Source organism: Stylophora pistillata, chromosome 5 (genome assembly GCF_964205215.1).
Source record: "Stylophora pistillata chromosome 5, jaStyPist1.2, whole genome shotgun sequence".
In the NCBI taxonomy this organism is placed as follows: domain Eukaryota; kingdom Metazoa; phylum Cnidaria; class Anthozoa; order Scleractinia; family Pocilloporidae; genus Stylophora; species Stylophora pistillata.
Genome location: NC_142523.1, coordinates 15,228,783 through 15,255,264, shown reverse-complemented (window position 1 = coordinate 15,255,264; position 26,482 = coordinate 15,228,783). Strand labels below are relative to the sequence as shown.

General features: G+C 38.2%; 4 protein-coding genes and 3 pseudogenes across 5 annotated transcripts; 3 read left to right on the top strand and 4 right to left on the bottom strand.

Moving 5' to 3' along the window:
- The first annotated feature begins 1,302 nt into the window (after positions 1-1,302).
- LOC148730499 (uncharacterized) lies at positions 1,303-2,336 on the top strand (annotated as a pseudogene).
- Positions 2,337-4,124: 1,788 nt separating this feature from the next.
- On the bottom strand, positions 4,125-6,535 carry LOC148730498 (uncharacterized). The gene has a single exon (XM_088759475.1). It carries the CDS (start codon positions 5,061-5,063, stop codon positions 4,296-4,298), a length of 768 nt encoding a protein of 255 aa, XP_088615601.1. The 5' UTR covers positions 5,064-6,535; the 3' UTR covers positions 4,125-4,295.
- LOC148730497 (uncharacterized) lies at positions 6,403-8,071 on the top strand (annotated as a pseudogene).
- A 694-nt stretch (positions 8,072-8,765) lies between these two features.
- LOC111324252 (uncharacterized) lies at positions 8,766-10,964 on the bottom strand (annotated as a pseudogene). The gene is made up of 4 exons (XR_016001964.1): positions 10,946-10,964; positions 10,440-10,567; positions 9,897-10,086; positions 8,766-9,535 (listed from the first exon to the last, which is right to left on the bottom strand). The product of XR_016001964.1 is annotated as an uncharacterized LOC111324252 (transcript).
- Positions 10,965-15,611: 4,647 nt separating this feature from the next.
- LOC148730496 (uncharacterized) lies at positions 15,612-16,867 on the bottom strand. Its single transcript, XM_088759470.1, has one exon. The coding sequence runs from the start codon at positions 16,661-16,663 to the stop codon at positions 15,869-15,871; it is 795 nt and encodes a 264-aa protein (XP_088615596.1). The 5' UTR covers positions 16,664-16,867; the 3' UTR covers positions 15,612-15,868.
- A 2,391-nt stretch (positions 16,868-19,258) lies between these two features.
- Positions 19,259-22,775, bottom strand: LOC111324213 (uncharacterized). Its single transcript, XM_022927706.2, has one exon. It carries the CDS (start codon positions 22,324-22,326, stop codon positions 21,541-21,543), a length of 786 nt encoding a protein of 261 aa, XP_022783441.2. The 5' UTR covers positions 22,327-22,775; the 3' UTR covers positions 19,259-21,540.
- Positions 22,776-23,801: 1,026 nt separating this feature from the next.
- On the top strand, positions 23,802-25,886 carry LOC148730495 (uncharacterized). Its single transcript, XM_088759466.1, has one exon. It carries the CDS (start codon positions 24,138-24,140, stop codon positions 24,957-24,959), a length of 822 nt encoding a protein of 273 aa, XP_088615592.1. The 5' UTR covers positions 23,802-24,137; the 3' UTR covers positions 24,960-25,886.
- Positions 25,887-26,482: the final 596 nt, after the last annotated feature.

Here is a 26,482-nt window from a genome sequence, read left to right as displayed (position 1 = left end):
ATGTATCTCAAATTCCATCTTCCAAGGGGTAACTATCAGACCGATAGTTCCGAGACATAAACACTCTATTGCTTTTATTGTTTACCACTAAATTTTCTTCCGCGCCTACAGCTTGTCACAAATGTCAATAATTCGCAACCGTACATTGGCTAAATAATACGTTATACCTTTCAGAATTGAAAGGTCACTGTTTTTCCGATCTGCCTAACTTCGCGGCCGTCAAACTATTCAAAACTTTTCACGAATGAGTACTATCAATCCAGGTATTTTCTGCGGACGGGCACTATGGGCTGATAGTGTCTCTCCACGGATGAACACTATCGCGTCACGTGATCGATTTAAACCAATGAGAACCGGAGAAAATTTAGTGGTGAACTATAATTATTATTATTATTACTATTTGTCAGACTCTATAACCTTGTTCTAACAGTTGATAAAAGCAATTATGCATAAAAAGCTACAGTGCTGTTAGACTCGATGGTCTCTCGATCAAAACAGTTTACAGTCCTAACTGTCAGACCAAATTGATTATTTTATGCTAGCCGAACGTCATGTAGTAGACAAAGAAACTCCCCAAAATTTCCACGATTTAATTAAGAAAGGTCGTTGAAAATTATTTTCATAAAGTCGGACGCTTCGTTATGTTTCACCTTGATCCTTCTCTCAGATTGTTATTCTTCTGGGGAATCCCCTAAAACTGACTGAAGCAAAAACATTTCTCAGAAAGATAAGCCTGGTGCAGCGGGAGGAAATATTAGAAATGAAGTTCAAAAGGTTAAAAGAAAAAAATGCAAATTAATTTTATACAAACACTCTAAGAAGAGCAAAAGATGGCTCTATCGACATGACGCAATCCGTGAAAATGAGTTGTGTTTGGGGAATCCCCGAATCATTGTTATGCAACACTATTCTCAGAAACTCCAAATGTCACTTCGCAAGATTTCTCGGAAATTGCTGATTTGACAGTTCGAGATTTTCAGCAAATTCATTTTTCCAGCAAAACTCTTCGCGTCAGTTCAAAATCTTTCGACTATTATTTTTTTTTTCTTTTCAATCTAGAGAAAAGAGGAAACAGAGAACTGCAGATCAATGAAACTGCATAACAATAATTAAGTCTCAGGCGGCGCCCAAATTACATATGCAAAATGTCCGTGCATGTGAGCTTCTGGAATATTCTAGTAATTCCCTTTTTGCATCATTTGTTCATGATCGATGTGGCGTCACCTCATTCGCTGCTAAGTATTGCTATAAAAATATACGTAGGAAGCACAATTTGGCTACGCAGTACGATCGTCTATTTTTTAGATAATTAGGGGCTTCGTTTTTAACATGGCTCGGACGATTGGCTTTCTTCTGTTTGATAATAATGCGCAGTGCATGTTTTCCTCTGCCTATCTCGCCAATTATAAAGGCAGTTCCAAGTGGTATTTCACGGCCATCTTCTTTGGGCCAGCTGTTGTTTTTTTGCATTCTTCATTTATTTTTCAAAGAGCTGTACCTTGGCTACCGGTACCTCTTTCAAATTTGGGGTCTGTATATTGTGGCTTTGGTTGTAAACATTGCAATGGTATTTGGAATCGTCGGAGATGGAATTGACAAGACCGAGTTTTTTGGTCCAAATGTATTGAAGGCGATTCTGTGCATTAAGCCACCTCTGCTATTACTATTGTTAAACACAGGCGATCTCCACGATTCAGACAAAAATGATAAAGAAAGAGAGCTTATTTCCAAGTTGTGTTTTTCCATGGCCGTCGATCTGTTCGATGGAATCGAGATGATAGATATAGTGTTGGAGTAAAGAGAGCACGACATTGGAATACCCAAAGCATTCGGTGCAGCAATGATCGCGTTGGTTTGCCTCAGCATGTTGCTATCTCCCTTGCAAATGGCAGAAAACAAACTCACTGAAGAGGGACCGAAAATTCGTATATGAAACCGCATTTTGCCGTAATATTGTTCAAATAGTTTGCGTGAACTTTCCATTCTTGGTTATTCGTGCAGTGGTGTTCTTTTTGTTTGGCAAAGACTAGTCCATCTTCACTGCCAAGAGCGCCATAGCAATAGTACTTTCCATTTTGGAAATTCGTAATCTACGCTGTTTACGTCGGGTTGGACAAGTAGATCAAGTAGTTTAGAATAGGTACATTTTTCTAGCTCCTCGATTCATGTTAAGATCTCATAAAGCATTTTTATTTTTCTACTACGTTTTGCAAGCAGCAAATTCCCATTTTAATTAGTCTCTAGTAACCTAATGCGAGAAGGCTCGTTTTTTGCTTCCGATATGGTTATATTTTTTATGTTCTGTAAACTGTACATAAAGCTGGCAACTTATTTTATGTCATGTATCTCTCTTTTCATCTTACATAGACTAGATTATTGTCTTATATCCAGTTGAATTTGATGAGAAGGAACTATGGGGCGTGTAATTTGCGCTGAAATAGCAGTTGATGTTTTTATCAAGTGCACCTCTTAGACTTATTGACTTTACGTTAATTCTTTTTCACCTTGAATAATGGGACTATTTTCTACACGAATCAGCCATGAATACCTCAGTGAAGTAAACATATTGATAAATCATATTTATTCAAAACGCCTTGTGAGGTTAACTCTTTTGAAGAGAACTTGAAGCCTTATTTATTTAAAGATGCACACGGTGGGTTGCTACGCACGAAGAAGCTAGAGTCGCTCCCGGCTATCGCTTCGAGCGATAACTTACAGAGGGGGACATGGGGGTTAAGAATACCGCAGCACTGCGAACAAAATAGAACAGACATCGCATGAAATATTATTAACGCACTGACAACTCCATATAATCTAATTCTAAAGATTCACCTGGTCTGGTTTCACTCATCTTTCCACGCGCTGGTCTTTGGTTGGGCGATAGTGCGTATGATAGAGGTCCAGAGGTCAAGTAAAATATTGACGAACATGGCTTAGGGTTAATTAGCTATTGTTCATAAAGAATAACTCGGATGTTTTGCTGATTTTTCTTCGACAATCAACCTTGGGTTTTTTTCTAGTTTTTAAAAGGGTTAAAGAATAAACTGCAACCCCGGAAATGGTTTATTTCACAAAACATCGTCGATTTGAAAGTACAAACATCGTACACCATGAGGTTTGAGATCACCGCAAACCGCAATGCAAGTTGTTCTTCACCGCAATATCGCATCATAAAAAGGGTCAACACCCCAATACCACAAACCTCAGTCTCCCCCTCTCTACACCACATCTTACAGCCCCGCACCAATTGTTTATATAGAAGTTTCTTTCACAAAGGTGCCGTGGTGTGGAACAACTTATCCCAAGATTTGCGTTCTGCAGCTACCTTAAACAGAATTCAACACAGCTCCGAATGAAACACAGCATCCTTGAAGACTGAGCAGCCTCGCAACATGACAGATTTTACCTCATTTTATTGGTTAGAATAGCTTGGTAGAATTAGATGTTTTACTTGTAACTGAACTATTCTAAATGAATTTTTTACCGTTTGCATATAAAGTTATCAATCAGTCAATCAATAAATCAATCAATCAATCAATTTACAATTCCTGCAAGACAACCCTTTTCTGACAGTCTGATAGCGCCCTGCCTTGCCGCTTCAGCTGGCTCAGCGGCGTTCTTACAACATCCTAGACGTTGGTCGAGTTTTCTGAGAACTCAGTAGCTGGCAGAGCAGGCTTAATTTTGACAAGCGAGTGTTCGGAATTTTATTAGTGAAAATTATGGCCGCAATCTTTTATTTTAATAGAAGCGGAAGGCTGGGGAGAGAAAAAATTTGTACCGAGCAACAATGAAAGAGTTAGGAAGGGGTGAGGGCGGGGGAGGGAATACTCCCCCCCACCTCGTCGACTCCAAATCAAACATGGTCGGTTGAATATACGATCGCGCACCTCTTAACGTTAACTCGCCCTAAATAGGACGCCCCCGGTGTAGGCTAAGAACTCAACGGGGCTCACGACGTAAAAAACGAAAGGCAAAGCTGTTTTCGTTAAAAGCGTTGGCGGGAGTGAAGGGGGATAGGGGACGTTTTATGTAAACTTACAGAGGGTGGCAATGTCAACATTCTCCCTTCCCTGTCCTTCTCATGTTTACGTAAAGTGACAAAATAAACCGCGGATCAGACATAATCTTATATTAGATTTAATGTGCAATCCGACTCCTATCAAACTACACAGTATGCAAACGAGGAACATAAAGCATCGAAAAAGAGCTAGAACATGTCGGGCATGCGAATTTTATGAAGAACCTACTACATTTGGTTGAAATCTTCATCAAGGTTGTTTCCTAATTTTCGCTTAATGATGCTTCCGCAAATAAATAATCTCTAAAATGCCATGAATGATCAAGATGCCATTCTTGGCGATAAAAATTGATGCATCTCTCTTGTACTTAAAGAACAGAGCCAAACGAAGGCCTAGAAACACACAATTGCCAAGCAAAATCTGAAGGGTGATACGTATGGTGGCTATTAATTTGTAACTAGACTCTTCCAAAAATCTGTTCTCCTCCAATTGAAAATGCGAAAGCACGAAACTTATGCAAACGAAGGCAATGATAGCTGCCTCAAAGCGCTTGGAAAGGCCATGAGAAAGATCATTTTCCTCCAGAATAACTTCCAGCATCTCAATTCCGTCGAAGAGATCTAATGTTATTTGGAAAGCCAGCTTTAATAAGAGCTCTCGGTCTTTCCCCTTGGTTTCAAATGTGTTAAGAAACAGCAGCAAGAGAAGTGGAGTTAGGCAAAGGGTCATCTTCAAGACATCCGGGCCAAGGAACAAATCCTTTTCGATTTTGTCTTCGATTCTCGTAAATATTACTCCAATCATGGGTACTAAAGCAAGCCATACGTACAGACCCCAAACAGAAAATGCCCAGGTGAGGAGCTTGTCATTGCGCAAGATGATAAACCAGAGAATCAAGGATGGGAAGCAAAGAAGCAGTAAAGCATACCAGCCATTTTGATCTTCGTAGTATGCTGGATACGAAGCGAAGGAAACATACTGAAGGATCATCACGAGGAAGAAGGCAGCACGTGAAACCCAAGCCAAAGGTGAACAAGCCATTTTCAGAGTCAAATTGCTGTTGTTGTTGTTGTAGACTCAAGAAGGCTGCTTAAACTGAGAAATTCCGCTCACCCAAGAATGAGAACATCGAATTTATGATCATTCTCACGATGCGTAATTTGAGCTAACTTCCTGCGTTTCTTAGAAAAAACAATTATGTAACACAAACGAATGTTAAAGTTTCTAGAAAGCCTGCAGACCTCATTTAATTCAATTTTTAGTAAATCCTTCTGTTTCTATCGGCAAACTCGAGTAAAATATAAAGATGGCAAGGTTTTATCTAACGATGTCGTTTAAGACCTATTAAGAAATATAAACAAAGCATGCAGGTTCAGTTATAAATCTAAACGTTGACTTTTAAAAATAACGTTAACTGAGGAAAATTCATCGGCCATAGTCACGATTTTTGGTGGAACAATTTATGGAGTTAATTTACGTTACGGAAAAGAAGAGGAAAAATGTTCTCATTACGCTATTAGGGAAGTCTGAAACAGTTAGATTAAAATATGAGTATAAAGCATTAATATAAGAAAAGCACACACGTAGTAAATATGATAAGTAGTTTTTTAGAAAAGCCGGGCCGTTTTCTAGGTAAAAATTACTAATAATTTTGAACGACGTTTCGACCTCGCTGAGGTCATTTTTAAGCTGATGAACAGGAAAATTTTTACATATATGTACTAAATTCAAGACGTGGGAATGATAAAGGCAATAAAATATGGAAATATGTAAACGCTGGGTGTAAAATGGAAGTGATAAAATTACAAAGCAGACAATACGAATAAATTAATATGAGAGTTGACGAAAGTAAACTATAAATTATACGAAGATACCGTAAATTATTATAAAAATAGCTTTGCGCGGATTGAGTCTGACTGTTTGTTCAAGCTTGGCTTAATTTCTTTTATAAAAAGCATCTCGTAAATTAGGCAGTCCAGTTTACTTTTGCATTTCTTCAGGATTTTGAAACTGTGATGCAAGTCACTTGGGGTATGCCCATGCCGAGTTAGCAAAGTGGCTGGATGAAAAACTCAAACCACTATCAACCAACAGTCACACAATCAGTGATATTTATGAGTTCGTGGATACTCTCCATGATTTGGAAGTAGATGATCGTTGTGTCCTTGTTTCATACGATGTAACTTCGCTCTTTACCAACGTTCGTGTCGACGAAACAATAGCTATCCTTGCTGAAAAAGCGTTTCAGGACGACGGGTTCAATAAAGAACTTTATCTCAGCATCACAAAAGCAGAGCTGGTAGAGCTGTTGAATATTGCCACAAAGCACCAGTTATTCCAGTTCGAGGGCAACTTGTACGAACAAATCGATGGCGTTGCCATGGGATCGCCACTTGGTCCCCTAATGGCCAATGCATTCATGTGCAGTATCGAAGATCGACTCGAGGAACAAGGCAAAATGCCCGAATTCTACAAACGGTACGTAGACGACACACTAAGCATAATGGCAGACACCGAAACAGCTGAAAAGTTTCTAGCTACACTGAACGAAAATCATCCTTCGGTCAGCTTCACCATGGAACTGGCCGTGAACGGTAAACGTACCGTCTTTTCTGGGAACTGAAATTATGCAACGAAATTGCCGTCTGGAAACGAAGGTGTACAAGAAGCCATCTGATACTGGTCTGTTATTGCATTATCAGAGTCAGGTCGACGTAAGATATAAACAATCATTGCTTAAAACAATGCTAAATCGTGCCTTTAAATTGTCATCTAACTGGCAATTTTTTCACCAAAAGTGCGAAAGTCTCACCGAAACCTTCTCGCGACTCAAGTACCCAACTCAACTACTACATTCGACCATTAACGATTTTGTCACGAAAAAAGTGTCTGGGGATCCAGGGATCAATCAAACGTCTGACGAAAAAAAAAAACACACCCGTGCGAATCATACTTCCTTTTAAGGACCAAACATCAGCAAATTCCGTACGGAGGCAACTTGGCGGTCTAAGCCGAAAAATTGGAACTGACATTTCTCCTGTGTACACTAACAGAAAGATCGGATATGAGTTAAAACCAACGGAAAAGAAGCCCAACATCATCAATCAGTAGCGCGTCGTGTATTATCTTTAGTGTGGTCTGTGCGATGCAGACTATGTCGGCTACACATACCGGCACCTCTACCAACGTGCTGAAGAACACAAAGCGTCTCAGTCTTCAATCGGGAACCACATTAAAGAGCGGCATGGGCATACCCAAAGTGACTTGCATCACAGTTTCAAAATCCTGAAGAAATGCAAAAGTAAACTGGACTACCTAATTTACGAGATGCTTTTTATAAAAGAAATTAAGCCAAGCTTGAACAAACAGTCAGACTCAATCCGCGCAAAGCTATTTTTATAATAATTTACGGTATCTTCGTATAATTTATAGTTTTACTATCGTCAACTCTCATATTAATTTATTCGTATTGTCTCCTTTGTAATTTTATCACTTCCATTTTACGCCCAGCGTTTACATATTTCCATATTTTATCGCCTTTATCATTCCCACGTCTTGAATTTAGTACATATATGTAAAAATTTTCCTTTTCATCAGCTTGAAAATGACCTCAGCGAGGTCGAAACGTCGTTCAAAATTATTAACGCTTTCCAAACTATTTTGTGTTTTCCAAAATAGCGTTTTCCGCCAAAAATGGCTTATTTAAGAGTAAATTTAGTGTCAATTCCGCAATTGTACGTCGAATAACAACTTTTTGAATAGACCTGGAGGAAGGGTGACCTCAAAATGGCACTATTTAGGCAGAAAGCACGGAAATGTCTCCTAAATGATAGCACCAGAAATACTTCGATTTTCACGGTGGAAGGAAAAGAGTCGTTTCAAAAGAGCAAAACTTTGTTTAATTCAACGGACTGTTAAATGTGAAAACATTGTACCCAAACAAATATTCCGACCATTTTTCACTGCATGGTTTGTTAAATGTGGTCAAAGTGCCCAAAATTCTCTGAACGTCTAATACGTGAATAATAAAGTCTATAATTTTAACACAATATTTAAAAAAAAACTGCTAACCTGGTTTATTTAAAATTCTGCATTGGATAACATCAAGTGCTGCAGAAATTCTGCGCGATGTAAGGTCAAGCGCTACTGAAATTCTACACGATGTAACGTCAAGTGCTGCAGTAATTCTGCACGATGTAGCGCAGTTAAGTGCTGCAGAAATTCTACACTATGTAACGTCAACTGCTACAGAAATTCTGCACGATGTAACGTCAACTGTTGCGGAAATTCTGCACGATGTACCATCAAGTGCGTCAGAAATTCTACATGATGTAACGTCGAGTGTTGCAAAAATTCAGCACGATGTAACGTCAAGTGCTGCAGAAACTCTGAACGATGTAACGTTAAGCGTTACAGAAATTCTGCATGATGTAACGTCAAGTGCTGCAGAAATTCTGAACGATGTATTGTCAAGTGTTGCAGAAATTCTACACGATGTAACGTCAAGTGCTGCAGAAATACTGCAGATGTACCGTCAAGTGCTGCAGAAATTCTGCACGATGTTACGTTTAGCGTTGTAGAAATTCTACGATAGTTTCAGATAGGAAATTTCAAGGGTCCTAATCTATACCGTCATTTTCAACTTCAGTTTTTGAATATTTTTCTATATACGAGATTAAATCAACAATACTGTTCATCCTCACGCTTTTTGCATGCTTTTAAATAAAACAAGTGAATTGAACCTCACGGTTGGAATCTAAAGGCTCCCAACGGGACCCATAACTTAAATGAGTAGGTAATTCTGCTTACAAATGAGACTTACAGTAACAAAAATGACGTTTCTTGTCAGCTCAACATATTGGCTACAAAATACAGCACCATTGTTGAATTGCGTGAGGCGTATTGGGTGAAATAAAATCAACATTCCTTTTCTCCAAAATTGTTTTTGGTAACATAAACTTTACGTATGATGCACGATCCTTCGCAGTAGATAGCGCTATTTATGCAATAGCGAAAATTATGCTATTGCATAAATAGCGCTATCTACTGCGAAGATCGTGCATCATACGTATTTAATACCGCAGTTCAAAATATATGAACTTCATATATCCATTGTATCTAACATAAACTTTGTCAATTGAATTTTTTACTTTAACTAGTTTATTGTCATTGAGATATAAACTATGAAGATACAAGACTACAAATTTTAGTCTCTATTGCTGTCTGTTTGGACGGCAAAGCGGTACTGTCTATCCTAACCGCGCTTCGCCCTTTCCTCAACGCAGCCACCATTGCTTAGTCATTGGGGGTTCCTGCGTCAATAACCACGTCCCCCTCACTGGAGAGGTTTTCCACAAGCCATGTGTAGCCTTGTGCTGAGAATGAACTTTCTTTATTCAAGAAAATCAAATTTTCTCCACCGGCGGACGACTGTCTCGAAGTCCGCGGCATTTGCCTTGAGACAGACCAGTGTCCAACAACAAAGGTTTCCAAGGCTTGTTGTAAATAACGACCTAAAAAGTGCTGGAACGTTTTAATTGACCAAACCTTATTTTAAATTGTGCATGTAATATGCTCTCAAGGAGAGAGTTTAAAACAAGTTCAGATTACAGGGGTTTCAATAACATTAGTTATAAGCGGCCACTGAAGGCGGCTCTGACCACTAAAATCACTTTTTATTTTCATGAATGAAATCCAAACAGACGACGGCCCCGAGGTCCTACAGGCGACGGTATACCGCTGGTAACCAGCTTTTATTGAAACCCCTGGATTATAGTAAACTCCACAAGTAAATCAAATATATCTATTCTGTTGACTGTGAGGTTTTTCAAACTTTTTTCCGAGGACAGTTGTTTAATTCTAGAAGTATCTTACCTTGCACTGCAGTTTGAGGTTATTTGGGAAGTAAAAGTAGCTATGTTGTGCCAGTGTAGCGCCCTCTTTTAACATTTTTTCTTTTAAATTTTTCACACCCTCGACCATTGTAAATAAGACGACGTTGAATGATGTGAGCTTACAGAAATTAATGCGGGAAACAGTCGGTACTAATGACATCATCAGCATTCTGTGAAGAGAAAAATTCGAGTCGTAATAAGTAAATACAAACAACTCAAAAGTTATCCACAAATAACAGGATTTGATTAGGATTGTAGTAAAATCCTGCTTGTATTCGTTTAAGGCGATTTTTCCGTGCCGTTTTCAGCCTAACTGGAACGTAACTTGATTTTTTAACATAAAAATGAAGTAAATGTTCATATTAAGTTCATTTAACTGCTCTTATAACATTTCCTGGCTAAGATGAAACTTTTCGGAAAATTAAAATAAAGGAAGGCGAAAAGAAATATAACGTCTTATGCTCACAAGATCACTCGATAATCAAACGGTAGCGGGAGAGTCTCACCTAGATTTTTATCTTACCTCGCACTGCTCCCCTGCCTCACTTATGGTTAAAAAGGCTTCCCCGTAAAGTGGCAACTTTGCCAGACCACTTTGTTGTTCGTTTAAAAGAACAGTTCTGGGATACAGTCCTGAAGACCTGAAGACCTCTTATCGCGAATTATCATTGCCTTTCTTTTAGAACTGAGGGAACGATAAAAGAAGTGGTGAAAAGAGTCGCGATGAACTGCATTTCCGTCAAAGCTTTTTGCACCTTCAGATTAATTTAAGAAGATGACATTTCCTGTGAAAATTTCCTGTGAGAACCAGTCGACGCAACTTAAAAGCTGCTTTGACACTTTCTGTTCTTTTTGTGTTCTAACTGTGAGGTCTTGTCCACGTTATGAATTTTAAATTTTGGTATCAAATCGTCGTTTTCCTTCCAATCTTGAGAACGGTTACAGTTTAAAGGGGAAAGATTCGCCAAAGATCCCAGTTTTTACATCAAAACCCATTACAAGCTGACCGAGACCTTCCAATTTACGCACTTCGCCTCGTGCCACCCATTAGGCGTAAAATATGTTTTTAAAAGGCGAAGAACTAAGATTGCTTAGAACTAACTCTTCAAAAAAGCATTTGAAGAGGGCCTTTTGAAATTAAAACAACGCCTCAAAGCATGAGGGTACCCAGAAAACATAAAAGAAGGTCTTTGTTAGGGGTAAACAATCCAGTGGCCCTTTCACAGACACAACAGCCAAAAGGTCACGAATGCTTACCTTCACAGGGGGCCCAGACAAGCGACGAGTCTGGTTGTTTATTCGAAATATAAAGGAATGTATGGGAGAATATTGAAGAGTCTTATTATCGTAAACTTATATCATGAAATGTCTGAGTTAAAGCTCAAAACAAATGTAAACCTACCTCACTTGCTGTGTATTGTCGTTTCCGTGGCACTAAATGGCGAATTTGAGCCATTGGTGGGTTTTGCGCCGACTGTTACTATACGTTATAAGAAGGAGACAAAAAAGGGAAAATCCCTAAAAAGATATGCTTGTGAGAGCAAAAATATAATTTGAAGGCGATAATGTGATGCGACCACGAAAGCCTCAGGGGGAGTCCGTGCCGGTCTCTCTTTACGTTTATTCTCAAGCAAGAAAAGTGTTTCATTTCTTTTCTTCATCTGACAATTACCGGTGCGACTAAACACAGAAAAGTAAATGACATTTTCAGTAGATCATCCCGCAGAGAATCAAACCTAAGTCTACTATTAAAGTATACCGTGCTCGACAGCGCCTACATGCCTCTTCTGGTTATTAAAACAAAATTTAGAGGCGAGAAATGGGGTGAACGAAACCTGTGAACGAAAGCAAAACAAGAAAAACCGCCTCGCTTCCTTTGATCTCTCTGAAACATCCACGGATAGTTACCAGCGGAAATATTTACCACGGTAAGCACCAGGCTCGGTTGGTGTCGAATACTCTCAGTTAATGCAGCCTCCCGCGGTAAAAGTATTTAATGTTCCGTGGAAATACGCTCAAACAGGAAATTATAGGAACTAATAATACTTTTATTTTTACCATTTCGACAACCGAGCCTTAGCTCTTTGTGTAAAGTTACATAGAGTGTCACGACACATGCGTAGTAACGTTGCTTTTGAGGACGCATGTACTGGAATTGTGGAATTGTCGCTCGCTGGCTTCTACCCACGTGGATTTTACAAATAATTCTCTGTAGAGTCGAGTTCAGTTCAAAGCTAGGTATTCTTTTTGCTTTGACACTGTTTAAAATTTTTCTTAGTGAATATATGAAAGTTCACATCTTGTTGGAGCATGTACTACATGAATCCACCTACTAACAACCCTACTTCTTTCGATCCAGTTGTTGTTAATGGCAAGCCCATTGACCTAACTACTAGTGCCAAAATACTAGGCCTTAACATCTCTAATGATTTGAAATGGAATTGTCACATTAACTCCATTGTTAAGAAAGCTAAAAAGCGCTTGTATTGGTTATCTCAGCTTAAACGCTCTGGTCTTGGTACCCGTGAGTTAGTCCAGTTTTTCTGCACTTGTATTCGTCCGATTACAGAGTGTGCATGTCCTGTCTTCCATGACGGCCTTCCCGTGTACCTCTCCAACGAACTTGAAGAAATGCAAAAGCAGGCTACGCGCATTATTTTTCCTCTTTACTCATATAATTAGGCCTTGGCTGAATCAGGCCTGACTAAACTTTCAGATCGCCGCCAGAAACTAGTTGATAAACTATTTAAGAATGTTTTACAGAATGAACAGAACAAGCTCCATGAACTTCTTCCTACTCGCAGTACATGTACCTTTAACCTAAGAAATATGCGGAAGTTTAAGCCAGCTTTAAGACGAACAGGTTTCGTAATAGTTTTGTTACCTTCAATGCCTTTAAGGCTTGAACGGTTTTATACAACCGTTTTTTTTTAGAACATAATTTAGTGTTCTCATTGCTGTTTTAATACATTTAGTCTAACGTAATTATCAATGTTTGAAACTTGTAAATAATCGTATAAATCAACTTTTGGTTGCAAATCGGTTATTAATAAACTATCTATCTATCTATCTGTCTATCTTGATGATCTGAAGTCTCTAAGAGATGGAGTCGTATGCAGATACTACTGTCTTTGAGGAAAACTGATAAATTTATATATGGATGGTTAGTCAGCAATCGCTTTCAACCCGAGTCTCTCATCTCGAGGCCGTAGGTAGCAAATATATATGTATATAAAAATAATAAGAAATTTCGGTTTACTCAGAAACCAACAATGTCTTCCTTCGATGTCGAATTTTCTAAGCCACCGGGGATTGAAACTACCAAAATGTAGCATGGATTTATTGTAACTTAACTCTCCGTCCACTAGGCCTTAAGGCCTTTCATTACAGGGTACGGCAAATGCAACATTAAGAAGTAAGACATTTTTTAATAGTTATATTTTTTACATATTTTTTTAAAAATAGTTCAAAGGAATGACAGTATATTAGTTTCCTCTTTTAAAGTGGAACCAAATTGTTTGTTTGATAGATCTCAAACTTTTATGTCATTCGATTTATTACATTTTTTCATTTCATTTATCTGATCATGCAATAAAGGGATGTGACTTGAACTGTTTATTGTATTTCTTACTTTCTTAACAGATGAGTATAATTACAAAATATATGTAGATTCCACCTCTTTAATTGTGTGGCTTGCGCCATTTGTTAGATTAAGGATCACTGACCAAATGTTGTGGAATTTTTTATTGACTGGTATTAGTAAGATTGCTAAATGGCTGTATTCATCACTAGATGAGGGTTTCCAGAATTTCTGTGACATCCAGTGGCTGATCACAAAATTTCTGTGACAACTTGTGACTGCGAATGATCGCAGAATTTCGGCGACATCCAGTGGTTGAATGGTTGCAGAATTTCTTTGACAACTTGTGACTGAGTGATCGCAGAATTTCTGCGACATCCAGTCGTTGAGTGGTTGCAGAATTTCTGTAACACCTTATGACTGGGTGATCACAGAATTTTTGTAACATCCAGTGGTTGAGTGGTTGCAGAATTTCTGCGACAACATGGTACTGAGTGATCGCAGAATTTCTGTGACATCTAGTGACTGAGAGGTTGCAGAATTTCTGCGACATCTAGTAACTTAGTGGTTGCAGAATTTCTGCAACATCTAGTGGTTGAGTGGTCGCAGAATTTCTGCGACATCTAGTGACTGAGTGGTTGCAGAATTTCTGCAACATCTAGTGGCTGAGTGGTCGCAGAATTTCTGTGACATCTAGTGACTGAGTGGTTGCAGAATTTCTCTGCCATCAGGTGACTGGTTGCAGAATTTCTACAATATCCATTTACTGATTGGTTGCAGATCACCTCTGCATCTTTCCTTGGTTTACTCTTAACACATAGTTTTTTACGGACATGCTCAATCTTGCTGGGGAAAATAAGATTTTTTAATCTTTTTAAGATTTTCTCCGCAAAATTTGATTAAATTTAGTATTTTTTCCTAAACGTGCAGAGGGAAACTATTCATTTATCAAAAAATAGGGTATTTTGGAAAACACAAAATAGTTTGGAAAGCGTTTATTATCACTAAGTAGTAAATATGGCAACAAATAACATTATAACATTATATACATATTATATTTAGCTATAAAACAACTTATATCAAGGATTAGAAAGGTAGACAGAATTTAACGAAAGAAAATCAACCAGATAACTTGGGAAAATACACAACTGCAATCTAAGATAATATGAATACATACATTTAATAATCACTAACGAGATCACATTTGACTGATTCCTAAATTTTGAAAGAGAAAAGAATTTAGAGTTTTCACTTATAGAGTTCCATGCTTTAGGACCCTTAAATCTTATGTTGAATATGCCATAATTTGTTCTTACTTTAGATAAAGTGTAGAGCATATTCAAAGCACTTCTGGTATTGTAGTTGTGTCTTTTATTGACTTGTGTAAGGAAGGTAACAAAAACAGATGGTAGATGTCTGTTGTGAAATTTGCACCTAAAGATTGCAATGTAAAGAGAGACAAGATCAGGCAGCTTAAAAATATTTAGACGCTTAAAGGACTAGAATGTTCACAAAATTTAGAAAATGTCATGATTCGAATTGCTCTCTGTTGTAAAATGAACAAAAGCTGAATAGTGGAAGAAAAGGTGTTACTCCAAGAAATTAAACCATAGGTCAGGAAGGGATAAACCACGTCATAATATAGGTTGAGCAGAATGTCTAAATGCACATAATAATGAAGTTTAGAAAAAATACCAATATTTCGCTTCATCTTTTAAGCGATGTAGCTTACAGGGCTTTTCCATGAATCTATTATAAGAACTAGATACGTTATTAAGCACTCTTGGTTTAAGTTTATGCCATTTAAGACGGAGTGTGACATTAAAGGGCAATTTTCTTTGTGGAGGGTGAGAAATGATAAAATTAGATTTATCAATGCTGAGTGACAGTTTGTTAGCACTCAACCAGGTATGGATATTAACTAATTCATCATCCAAAATGGATTCAAGCACTTTTAGATTTTTATGCTTATAAAACAGATTGGCATCATTTGAAAATAAAAGACAGTCTAGTATTTTGAGGCAGTTACTAATGTCATTAATATACAAGAGAAACAATAATGGGGCTAAGAACTGAGCCTTGAGGAGCAGCACAACTGAGAAACACTACAAGAAAGAGGATAAAGACACATTTAATTAAAAAACGAGACAAGTTGTCGATCTAAATCCAAGACTGAAGTTAGGACGAGAGTATAAGAGTAATTGAAATCATTGAAAGTATAAGAGAAATTGAAATTCTTGACAGCTTTCTGCATTTGTAAACGCTAGCGCTCATGATTATTGTTGCAAATTTATTCATGGTTCTCCCAGATTGATTGTCAAGTTTACACGGATCGCTGACCGATTCTACTAACTGATTCATCAAAATTATGCTCAATAATCGTCACAACCACAACATCTAAAGATTGAACATACCTCGAAAAAGCCAAGGCAAATTACAATAGCATTTTTGGCGATAAAAATGGAGGCATCTTTTCCGTAGCCTCGCCAAAGATACATGCGAAGCCCCAAAAACACGCAATTAACACAGATGATCTGAAGGGCTGTTCGCAAACCCTCTCTACATCGATGCCGAAATCGTCCAGCGGAACTTCTTAACTTTATTTCAATTAGTTGCAATGGAGAGAAGATAAAACTGATACAGACAAAAGCAAGAATGGCTTTTTCAAAGGGCTTTGGAACGCCGTGGCTGACTTCGTTTTCTTCGATGATAACTTCCAGCATTTCAACTCCATCGAAGAGATCCAAAGCCATTCGAAGGGATATCTGCCAGATTTCTTCTCTGTACCTGCTGGAATCTGTTCCAGTACTCAAAAGCAACAACAGAATCACCGGGGCAAGGCAAAGTGTCATTTTAAGATTATTTGGACCGAAGAATTTCGCTTTGTCGAGTTTATCTTCTATCGGTTTGTCGCCTCCAAATATGATCCCGATGAAGATTACGAAACTAACGACATAGCACATCCAGACAACAAATAACCATGGTAATTTTTTGTCGTCGCACATGATATAAAGCCACAGACCCAATGCAGGACCGTACAGGGCGACTAGTCCATAGAGACCATCATTGTTTTTGTACTCGGCCGGATACGAAGCTAGCGAATAGGCCTGGAGGCCTACCAAGACAAAGAAAAATATTCGCCCAATGCAGACTAGACAAGAGGCCATATCAAAGATGTTCTTTGAGACACTTCTACAATGACTGTTGGGTCAAGAACCTCCTACATCATAGTTAATGCTATTGCATCGAAATAAACTTTACCCATAGTTCAAGAACGTTGTTTCTGAGAAAGAGCAGGACAATGAAGAAACCTTTTCCGAGAAAACCGGAAGTAAACAAATACGAAGAAAAAGCCTAAGAGTTCTTAGTAAATGACGTAATACGCGCAACTGTCGATTTTAGCGACACCCCTGAAGTAAGTAGGATAAAAATTTTGCATTTAACGAGGGTGCCTTTCTATCGTTTGCGTTAGTTGAACGGTCTTTTAGCTTTCCACGCGCGAAAAATTAAATATCGTTTGTGGTCAAATGATTTTAATCGTAAGTTGAAGAATTCTAGAAAATTCTCTCTCGTCTAACAGGGTAATTATTTAAAAATTCTAACGGATATACTTTTGCCTTTGAACACGAACTTTTAATTTGGTATGAACTCTCCATCGGCAACATTAAAGTTTTGTGCTTAATCCTTCGTCACCAGTCTGAATAAATCTACTGTGCTTTTTCATCCTTTTTGGCAGACAAAGCTAAGGATGTAATGCTTCAGAGATCCTATCATTCGTTTACAAAGTCTAAAGACTAAATTTACTAATCAATACCGATGGAGATCACCGTCTTGTTGGTTTCTGGATCGCCATGTTGAGTTCAAATACTTGAACACTACAAGAAACAGTCCTTATTTTGTAGTTTGGTGATCGCTTTAGGTGACACTATTTAATCATTTTCGATGATTACACGTTCAGTTACACATCAAGTGGTAGTTTTTATTTTTGGGCAAGATATGAGATTACAGTTCTTATGTTACAGTAATTTTAAATCTTAAAAAGAAGTAAAAGAGCAAAAATATCAAAATGTGTAAAAACACATATGATGTACGATCCTCGCAGTAGATAGCGCTATTTAAGCAATAGCGAAAATCAGACCTGAAAAAAATCAGGCCTGTACGGGATTCGAACCCCTGACCTCTGCGATACTAGTGCAGCACTCTACCAATTGAGCTAACAAGCCAACTGGGAGCAGGCCGTTAAGTTGATTCCCGTACAGGCCTGATTTTTTTCAGGTCTGATTTTCGCTATTGCTTAAATAGCGCTATCTACTGCGAGGATCGTACATCATATGTATCTAAAACCGCAGTTCAAAATATATGAACTTCATATATTTCATTGTATCTGTGTAAAAACACTAAACTTACGACGTTAATTTGAATTTAAGAATAATCCATTTTACAGTTAAGCGCTTGGTTGCCAAGCCTTCGAACAGAAGTGAGGGTTAGGCGCTTGGTTGCCAAGCCTTCGAACAGAAGTGAGGGTAAGGGTGACCTTGTTATGATACAGAGGTTGCTGTTTTTCAAATGTAGATTTCTTTGTTATCATGTTAACTGGATACTGGTCTCTATCACAACAAGGTCACCATCAGCCTCACTCCAAATCAAAGGCTTGGCAACTAAGCACACAGCTGTAAAATGGACTATTGGACATTTAAACAAGAATCTTTAAAGCGGTCAGTTCTAAATTTAGGGCACACGACACGTTTTATTTTCTTAACTATATTTCGTCTCACCTTTCTTGGGAATCAAATTTCGAGAGGATGAGGATTCAGCTGTCTAAGAAGTTTTTTTTCAGGTTTTTAAAAAACACTTCATAACTGACAGCCCCGCACCAATCATTTATAGAGAAGTCTCTCTTACAAAGGTGCTGAGGTGTGGAACAACTCATCCCAAGATCTGCGTTCTGCAGCATCTTTAAGGTGTGTTCATCACAGCTCCGAATGCAACACAACATCCTGGAAAAGCAGCCTCACAATAGGACAGATTTATCTCATTTTGTCACTTAGGTTAGTTCGGTAGAACTAGATATTTTACGCGTAAATTATCCCGAAGGAAATTGTTTTTCGTGTGTAGACAAAGTTATCAGTCAGTCAATTAATTGATCAATCAGTTACAACTCCTGCAAGACAACCCTTTTCTAACAGCCTTATAGCGAGCCGCCTTGCCATTCCAGCTGCCTAGGCGGCGTGCCTACAATTATTTTAAACAACTTAGGCGTGGTCGGGTTTTCTGAGAATTCAATAGCCTGCAGCGTAAGCTTAATTTTGGCGAGCGAGTGCTCTTTATTTTATTAGCGAAAATTATGGCCATCATCTTTGATTTTAATGAAAGCGAAAGGCTGGGGAGAGAAAAAGATTTGTACCAAGGGGGTGAGCAACAGTGAAAAAAGGGATGGGGTAAGGGTGTGGAGTGAATGTCTCGCCCGTTCCAACCCCCTCCCGGTACTCTCGACTCTACCTCCAAATCAAACATCGCCGGTGGAATAAACGATCGTGCGCTTCTTGACTTTAACTCGCCCTATTAAGACGCCTGCACTGCAGGCTGAGAAATAGGCATCGTAATAATAGAAAAGACGGACTGTTTTCTTTAAAAGCGTTGGCGGAAGTGAAGAGGGATAGGGGGCGTTTTATGTAAACCTATAGAGGGTGGCAATGTCAACATTCTCCCCTCCCTCCCCTTCTCTTGTTTACGTAAAGTAACAGTAAACCGCTGACCAGACATAATCTAATGATTAATTTAATGGACAATGCGACTCCTACAAAACTACACGTCATACAAACAAGGAAAGCAAAGAAAATGTCGGGCATGCGAATTTGATTAAGAACCTATTATATATGATTGAAATTTTTAACAGTGTGGCTCCTACAGTAGTTTTTGCTTATTGATGCTTCCACAAATAAATAATCTCTAAAATACCATGAATGATCAAAATGCCATTTTTGGCAATAAAAATTGACGCATCTCTCTTGTACTTAAAGAACAGAGCCAAACGAAGACCTAAAAACACACAATTGGTGAGTAAAATCTGAAGGGTGATACGTATGGTGGCTATATATTTGTAACTAGACTCTTCCAAAAATCTGTTCTCCTCCAATTGAAAATGCGAAAGCACGAAACTTATGCAGACGAAAGCAATGATAGCTGCCTCAAAGCGCTTGGAAAGGCCATGAGAAAGTTCATTTTCCTCCAGAATAACTTCTAGCATCGCAATTCCGTCGAAGTGATCTAATGTTATTTGGAAAGCCAGCTTAAATAAGAACTCTCGGTCTTCACTATCCGTTTCAAATGTGTTAAGTAACAGCAAGAACACGAGTGGAGTCAGGCAAAGGGTCATCTTCAAGACATCAGGGCCAAGGAACAGATCCTTTTCGATTTTGCCTTCGATTTGCCCAAATATTACTCCAATTACGGATACTAAGGCAAGCCATACGTAAAGACCCCAAACAGAAAATGCCCAGGTAAGGAGGTTGTCATTGCACAAGATGATAAACCAGAGCATCAAAGATGGGATATAGAGGAGAATTAAAGCATACCAGCCACTTTGATCTTCGTAGTGTGCTGGATACTAAGCGAAAGAAATATACTGAAGGATCATCACGCTGAAGAAGGCAGCACGTGAAACCCAAGCCAATGGTGAACAAGCCATTTTCAAAGTCAAATTGCTGTTGTTGTTGTAGACTCAAGAAGGCTGCTTAAACCGAGAAACTCCGTTCACCCAGGAATGAGAACATCGAATTTAAAATCATTCTCACGACGCGTAATTTGAACCAACTTCCTGCGTTTCTCACCAACGCAGTTTTCCTATAAAGCCTTCTGTCCTTATGTAACCCAAATATCACAAATCCTTCCGTTTATGTCGGAAATCACAAGTAGCAAAATTATGAATGACACAACAAACGAGATAGTTTACATGATTATTATACATCGACGCGATGTATCCTTGCTTCCAAACATACATTTCGAGCTTGGATTGATTCAACCCCATGTTTCTCAAATTAACACAAAAATTGCCCGACAATACAGACGTGAGTTTCTTCAACTTTCTCATTCAACACACGGTTTTATATTATACCACTGACTTAACCAACATCATTGGTTGACGAAGATGTGTAGCAGACGAAAAGGTGCCTAACTAACATTAAGAAATAAAAACAGAGAAGCTTAATTACACTGAACAGTGAATTTCGAAAATAACTACAAAAAAACATCGGGCAATAGTCACGATTTTTTGGCTTAAATTTTCTTGTCCCTTGTTTTTTCGGTTTATTTTCGAAATCAACTCTGTAGGCTCGACCCTTCACCTTCCTCAACCCATCCCGTCTATTCTAAAAGTACTTTTAGTCAGGGCGTCTAATGGAAACTTTCAAGAAACCCGATGCATGCACGAATTTTCTAAAGAGCTTCTCAATCGCGTCTCAGGAATAAAAGAAACGGAAATATCCATTTATAATAATTAACGCGTTTCAGAATAGCGTTTTAAACTTGGGAAAGGGATACAAACATCGTTATTCACGTAACATCGCCTTCTATGCAAACTTGGACCTTTCCTATTTCATACAGGTCCCCCAAGATAAATGCCCTTAAAAGGACGCTTGATAGGTGAAATGTCATCCCTCAACACTATATATATATCTACTACAATTTAAAAAGGAAATATTGCCGAGGTAAGTTCGTTTTTCAAGAAATAAGGAAACGTTCCTGATGAAGTATAGTAAACTAATTGTTTCGAATCTATCCATGGCTGGGTCAGAAAATCATCAGGTTTAACTATTGACCTTTACGCGACTGAAAAAAAAATCTAAAAGCTTTATTCTGCTCAAAGACTGTTGCACACAATAAATGGATATATCTTTAGAAAAGTAATTTGTTAATTAGAATAAAAACAATTGTTTAATAACAAAAGAAGAACTTAGCCAGCACTTCTTGTTCCATTCAATTAAATTCGTCCTGAAAAAATTATCCGGATCATTGGCTCTCTACTCATAACCCAAAATCTTGCATACTAATCGTCACAACCACAACACTCACAGATTGAACATATTTCAAAGAGACCAAGGCAAATAACAATAGCATTTTTGGCGATAAAAATAGAGGCATCTTTTCCGTAGCGTAGCCACAGAGGTATGCGGAGCCCCAAAAACACGCAATTAACACATATAATTTGAAAGGTTCTGCTCCAAAAAGCTGTCCGTTTGCGGAATTTCCACTCTCCTGCTCCGATCTTTATCTCCACCAGTTGTAGTGGAGACGTCAGAAAGCTGATACAGACGAATGCAAGCATTGCTTTTTCAAAGCTTTTAGGAACGTTGTGACTGAATTCATTCTCTTCGATAATGACATCCAGCATTTCCACTCCATCGAAGAGATCCAACGCCATTCGGAGGGACAACTGCCAGATCAGGTCTCTGTAGACGGCGGAGTTCGTTCCGGTACTCAAAAGCAACAACAGGATCACCGGGGCAAGGCAAAGGGTCGTCTTTAGAATGTTTGGACCGAATAATTTCGCTTTGTCAAGGTTATCTTCTATGGGCTCGAGTCCAAATATGATCCCAACGAAGATTACAAAACCAAAGATATAGAACGTCCAAACAACAAATAACCATTGTAATTTCTTTTCGTCCCACATGATATAACACCACAAACAAATTGCAGGACCGTACAAGACGACCAGTCCATAGAAGCCATCGTCGTTTTTGTACTCGGCAGGATACGAAGCTAGCGAGTAGGCCTGGAGGCCTACCGAGCCCAAGAAAAGGAGTCGCCCAACACCGATTAACAAACAAGCCATGATAGAGATACTCTTCTAGGGCACTTCTACGAATAGTGGCGCCACTAAAATATCCTATTGCAAAGTGGATACTATTGCATCGAAATAAACTTTAAGTATGATTCAAAACGTTGTTTCTGAGAAAGCGCAGGATGATTAAATAATCTTTTCCGAGAAAAGCGGATGTGAACAAACACGAGGAAAGAGATTGACAGCTCTTATCAAATGACGTAATACGAGCAACTGTCAAGTTAGCTACTCCCTGAATAATCATGTAGGATATCAATTTTGCATCTAACATGACTATTTTTCCATTCTTTTCGTAAGTTGAACGAACCTTTAGCCTTATCCTCGCAAAAAATTAAACATTGTTTATCTTCATATGATTTTAACGATTTAATTAAAGAATTCTAAGAAATTCTCGGCGCATGTCACTCAGGTCAAGAATTTTAAAAAAATTTTTTAAAATTTTTTTTTTTCGAAACTTGCATTGTCTTTCCAGTTTCTCGTTGTTTTATCATATAATCATCAAGAAGCCACCTCCTTCACGACCTTTGCAAGGCACTTATTTAATTTAATGTTCAAAGACGATAATGATGCAAACACAATAAAATGTAAGGAATGACACTAAATTTTCGCTGCGAGTGAGTGCACCTTGCACGATGAAAGTAGAAGTTATGTATAAAATGGTTGTGACGGGGCAAGGTTTCATTTATTTTAGGGCCTTTTTGTATCACCACAACATGTGTGTTTGGGAGAAGATCGATTTCTGTTTGTGAGGTTTTACTAATTTTACCGCTCCGAACATTAATATTGTGCTTTCTGTGTTTGGAAGTGTAAAAAGTTAGTATTTGTCAAACTCTATAATCTTATTCTAACAGTTAATAAAAACAGTTATGTATAAAAAGCTTTAGTGTTGTTGTTAGACTCTATTGGTTTCCTCGATCAAAACAGTTTACAGTCCTAAATGTCAGACCAAATTGATTATTTTATGCTAGCCGAACGTCATTTAGTAAATAAAGAAACTCCCCAAAATTTCACGATTTAAAAAGGGTTGTTGAAGATTATTTTCATAAAGTGGCACGCTTTGTTATTTTGCACCCAGATCCTTCTATCAGATAGCTTTTGTTTCCGGGGAATCCCCTAAAACAGAATATCAGCGAAAAGATTTCTCAGAAAGATAAGCCTGGTGCAGTTTCGATAGATTTCTCGGAAATGTTGCAGTCAGAGGAAATATGAGAAATGAAGTTTAAAAGATTAAAAAAGAAAACTGCAAATCAATTTTATACAAATACTCTAAGAAAGGCAAAAGATGGCTCCATCGTCCCAACGCGATCCGTAAAAAATGAGTAGTGTTTGGGGAATCCCCGAATCATTGTTATGCAACACTTTTCTCAGAAACTCCATGTGTCACTTGGCAAGATTTCTTAGAAATTGCTCAGTTAACAACTCCAGATTTTGAGCGAATTAATGTTTCTGGCAAAAATCTCGTCAGTTCAAAATCTGTACACTGTTTTGTTTTTTTTAATTGAGAGCAAAAAAGGAAATCAGAGAACCGCAGATTGATGAAGCAGCATAAAAATGTTAAGTCTCCAGGAACGACCAAATTACGTATGCAAAGTGTCTGTGCATGTGAGCTTCTGGAATATTCGGGTAATTCCCTTTTGCATCGTTTGATCAAGATCGATGTGGCGTCACGTCCGTCGCTGCTAAGTTTTGCTATACAAATATATGGTATTAGTTACTATTGCAGTAGTAAGCAGTAGTAAGCATAATTTGCCTACACAGTAAGATCGTCCAGTTTTAGACAGCTTTCACTGATACACATAATTATGGCTTCGTTTTTTACATGGCTCGGACGATTGGCTTTCCTCAGTCTAATAATTACACAGTGCACATTTCTGTCTGCTTATCTCGCCAAGTATGAAGGCAGCTCCAAGTGGTATTTCACTGCCACCTCCTTTGGGCCAGCAGTTTTTTTTTGGATTCTTCGTTTAATTCTCAAAGAGCTGTACCTTGGGTGCCTCTTTCGAATTTGGAGTCTATATATTGTGGCCTTGGTTGTAAACATTGCAATAGTATTTGGAATCGTCGGAGATAGAATTGACAAGACCGAGTTTTTAGGTCCAAATGCATTGAAGGTGATTCTGTGCATAACACCACCTCTGCTACTACTGTTGTTAAACACAGGTGATCTCTATGATTCAGACGGAAATGAAAAGAAAGAAAAAGAAAGAGAGCTTGTTTCCAAGTTGTGTTTTCCCATGGTCGTCGACCTGTTCGATGGAATCGAGATGATCGACATCGTGTTGGAAGAAAGAGAGCACGACATTGGAATACCGAAAGCATTCGGTGCAGCAATGATCTTGTTGGCTTGCCTCAGCATGTTTCTGTCTCCCTGGCAAATGGCAGTAAACGAACTCACTGAAGAGGGACCGAAGATTCGTCTTCGTACCGCATTTTACCGCAATATTGCCCAAATATTTTGCGTAAATCTACCATTCTTGGTTATTCGTGTTGTGGTGTTCTTTACCTTTGATAAAGACGAGTCCATCTTCATCGTCAAGAACGGCATAGCAATAGTACTTTCCATTTTGGAAATTCGTAATCTACGCCGTTTACGTAGGGTTGGACAAGCAGATCAAGTAGTTTAGAACAGGTAAATTTTTCTAACTCCTCAATTCATATGAAGATCTCATAAAGCATTTCTATTTTTCTACTACGTTTTGCAAGCAACAAATTCCCATTTTAACTTCTCCAGTAACCTAATGCGGGAAGACTCGATTTTTGCTTCCGATGTATTTATAATCTTAAGGGTCTGCAAACTGTAAATAAAGCTTACAATTTATTTTATATCATGTATCTCCAATTTCATCTTAGATAGACTAGATTATTGTATTTTATCCAGTTGGATGTGATGAGAAATAACTATGAGTCGTGTAATTTGCACTGAAATAGAAGTTAATTTTTGTATCAAGTGTATCTAGACTTATTGACTTTGCGTTAATTCTTTTCTACTCTTCAATAATGGTAATATGTTCTACACGTCACGGCTGATGATCAGTCATGAATACCTCAGTGAAGTAAACATATCAAGCAGAAAGATATTTTGTCTGCGCATGCGCGAGTGGAATTGGTTTGTTTTATCACCTTGTTGTGATAGAGACCTGCATCTAGTTAGCATGATAACAAAGTGACTTACATTTGAAAGGCAGCAAGGTTTGTATCATAACAAGGTCATCTCTAGCCTCACTACCATTCAAAGGTTTGGCAACCAAGCACACAACTGTAAAATGGACTATTGTCGCGTTCGGCGCCAGGTTAGTGCCCATTACCACTTACACAGGACGAATGTTCTTATTTCAGTGCCTTTAGGCAAAATCTAAAGCAGTCTTAAAGGTTGAGTAAAGCTTTAATCGTCTTTAATTGTCAAATGAAATATCCGAAAGCTAACTCTAACCTTTAATGAATCTTTAATTGAACATAAGTTTAACTTTAGTAGCGCAAATCTTTCAGTATCCTTTAAGTGGTTTCTTTTTTGGCACAAAAGAGGGTGTTTCATTAAAATACATTTAAGTTGACTTTAAGGTGAGATTTAAATGAGTATAGCTGTTCTGACATCTTTAATTCATGCATTAAAGATAGTCTCATTGTAATCTGAACTGTCAACAGAATATTCATCACAAATCAGCCAACACTTGCACTGATGAGCCAGAAGAGCAAATTTTGTTTTACGTGCAGCAACGTGAGCTCACAATTCTTTCTGGGGTCGAAACATCTTATTGAAAGCGACGGTTTCATTTTTGCATCTCCTTTAAAGAGCGCATGGAGTGCGATGACAAGTCAGGAAATGTTTTCTGCGCGCGCTTTAATGGCTTCGAATCACGTTCAACTTTCGAAAGGCATAAGCGGAAAGGTAACGGAAAGAAATTAACAGATACTTTCGTGGCGACTTCAAATTCCCGTGATTTCACGAAATTTCAAGTTCATCTGACTATGAAGGTTAGTTAATTTGAATATAAAAAAAGTCATGTGTATGTATTGATACATACCTACATATATCTTTACGTCTTTAATTATTACATGAGAACATAACCGCTATTGAACGTTGCTTGAGACGATTAACATTGAAACTTCCTCGCACTCAATCCCTGAAGATTTTTTGAGGTCGGAGTTG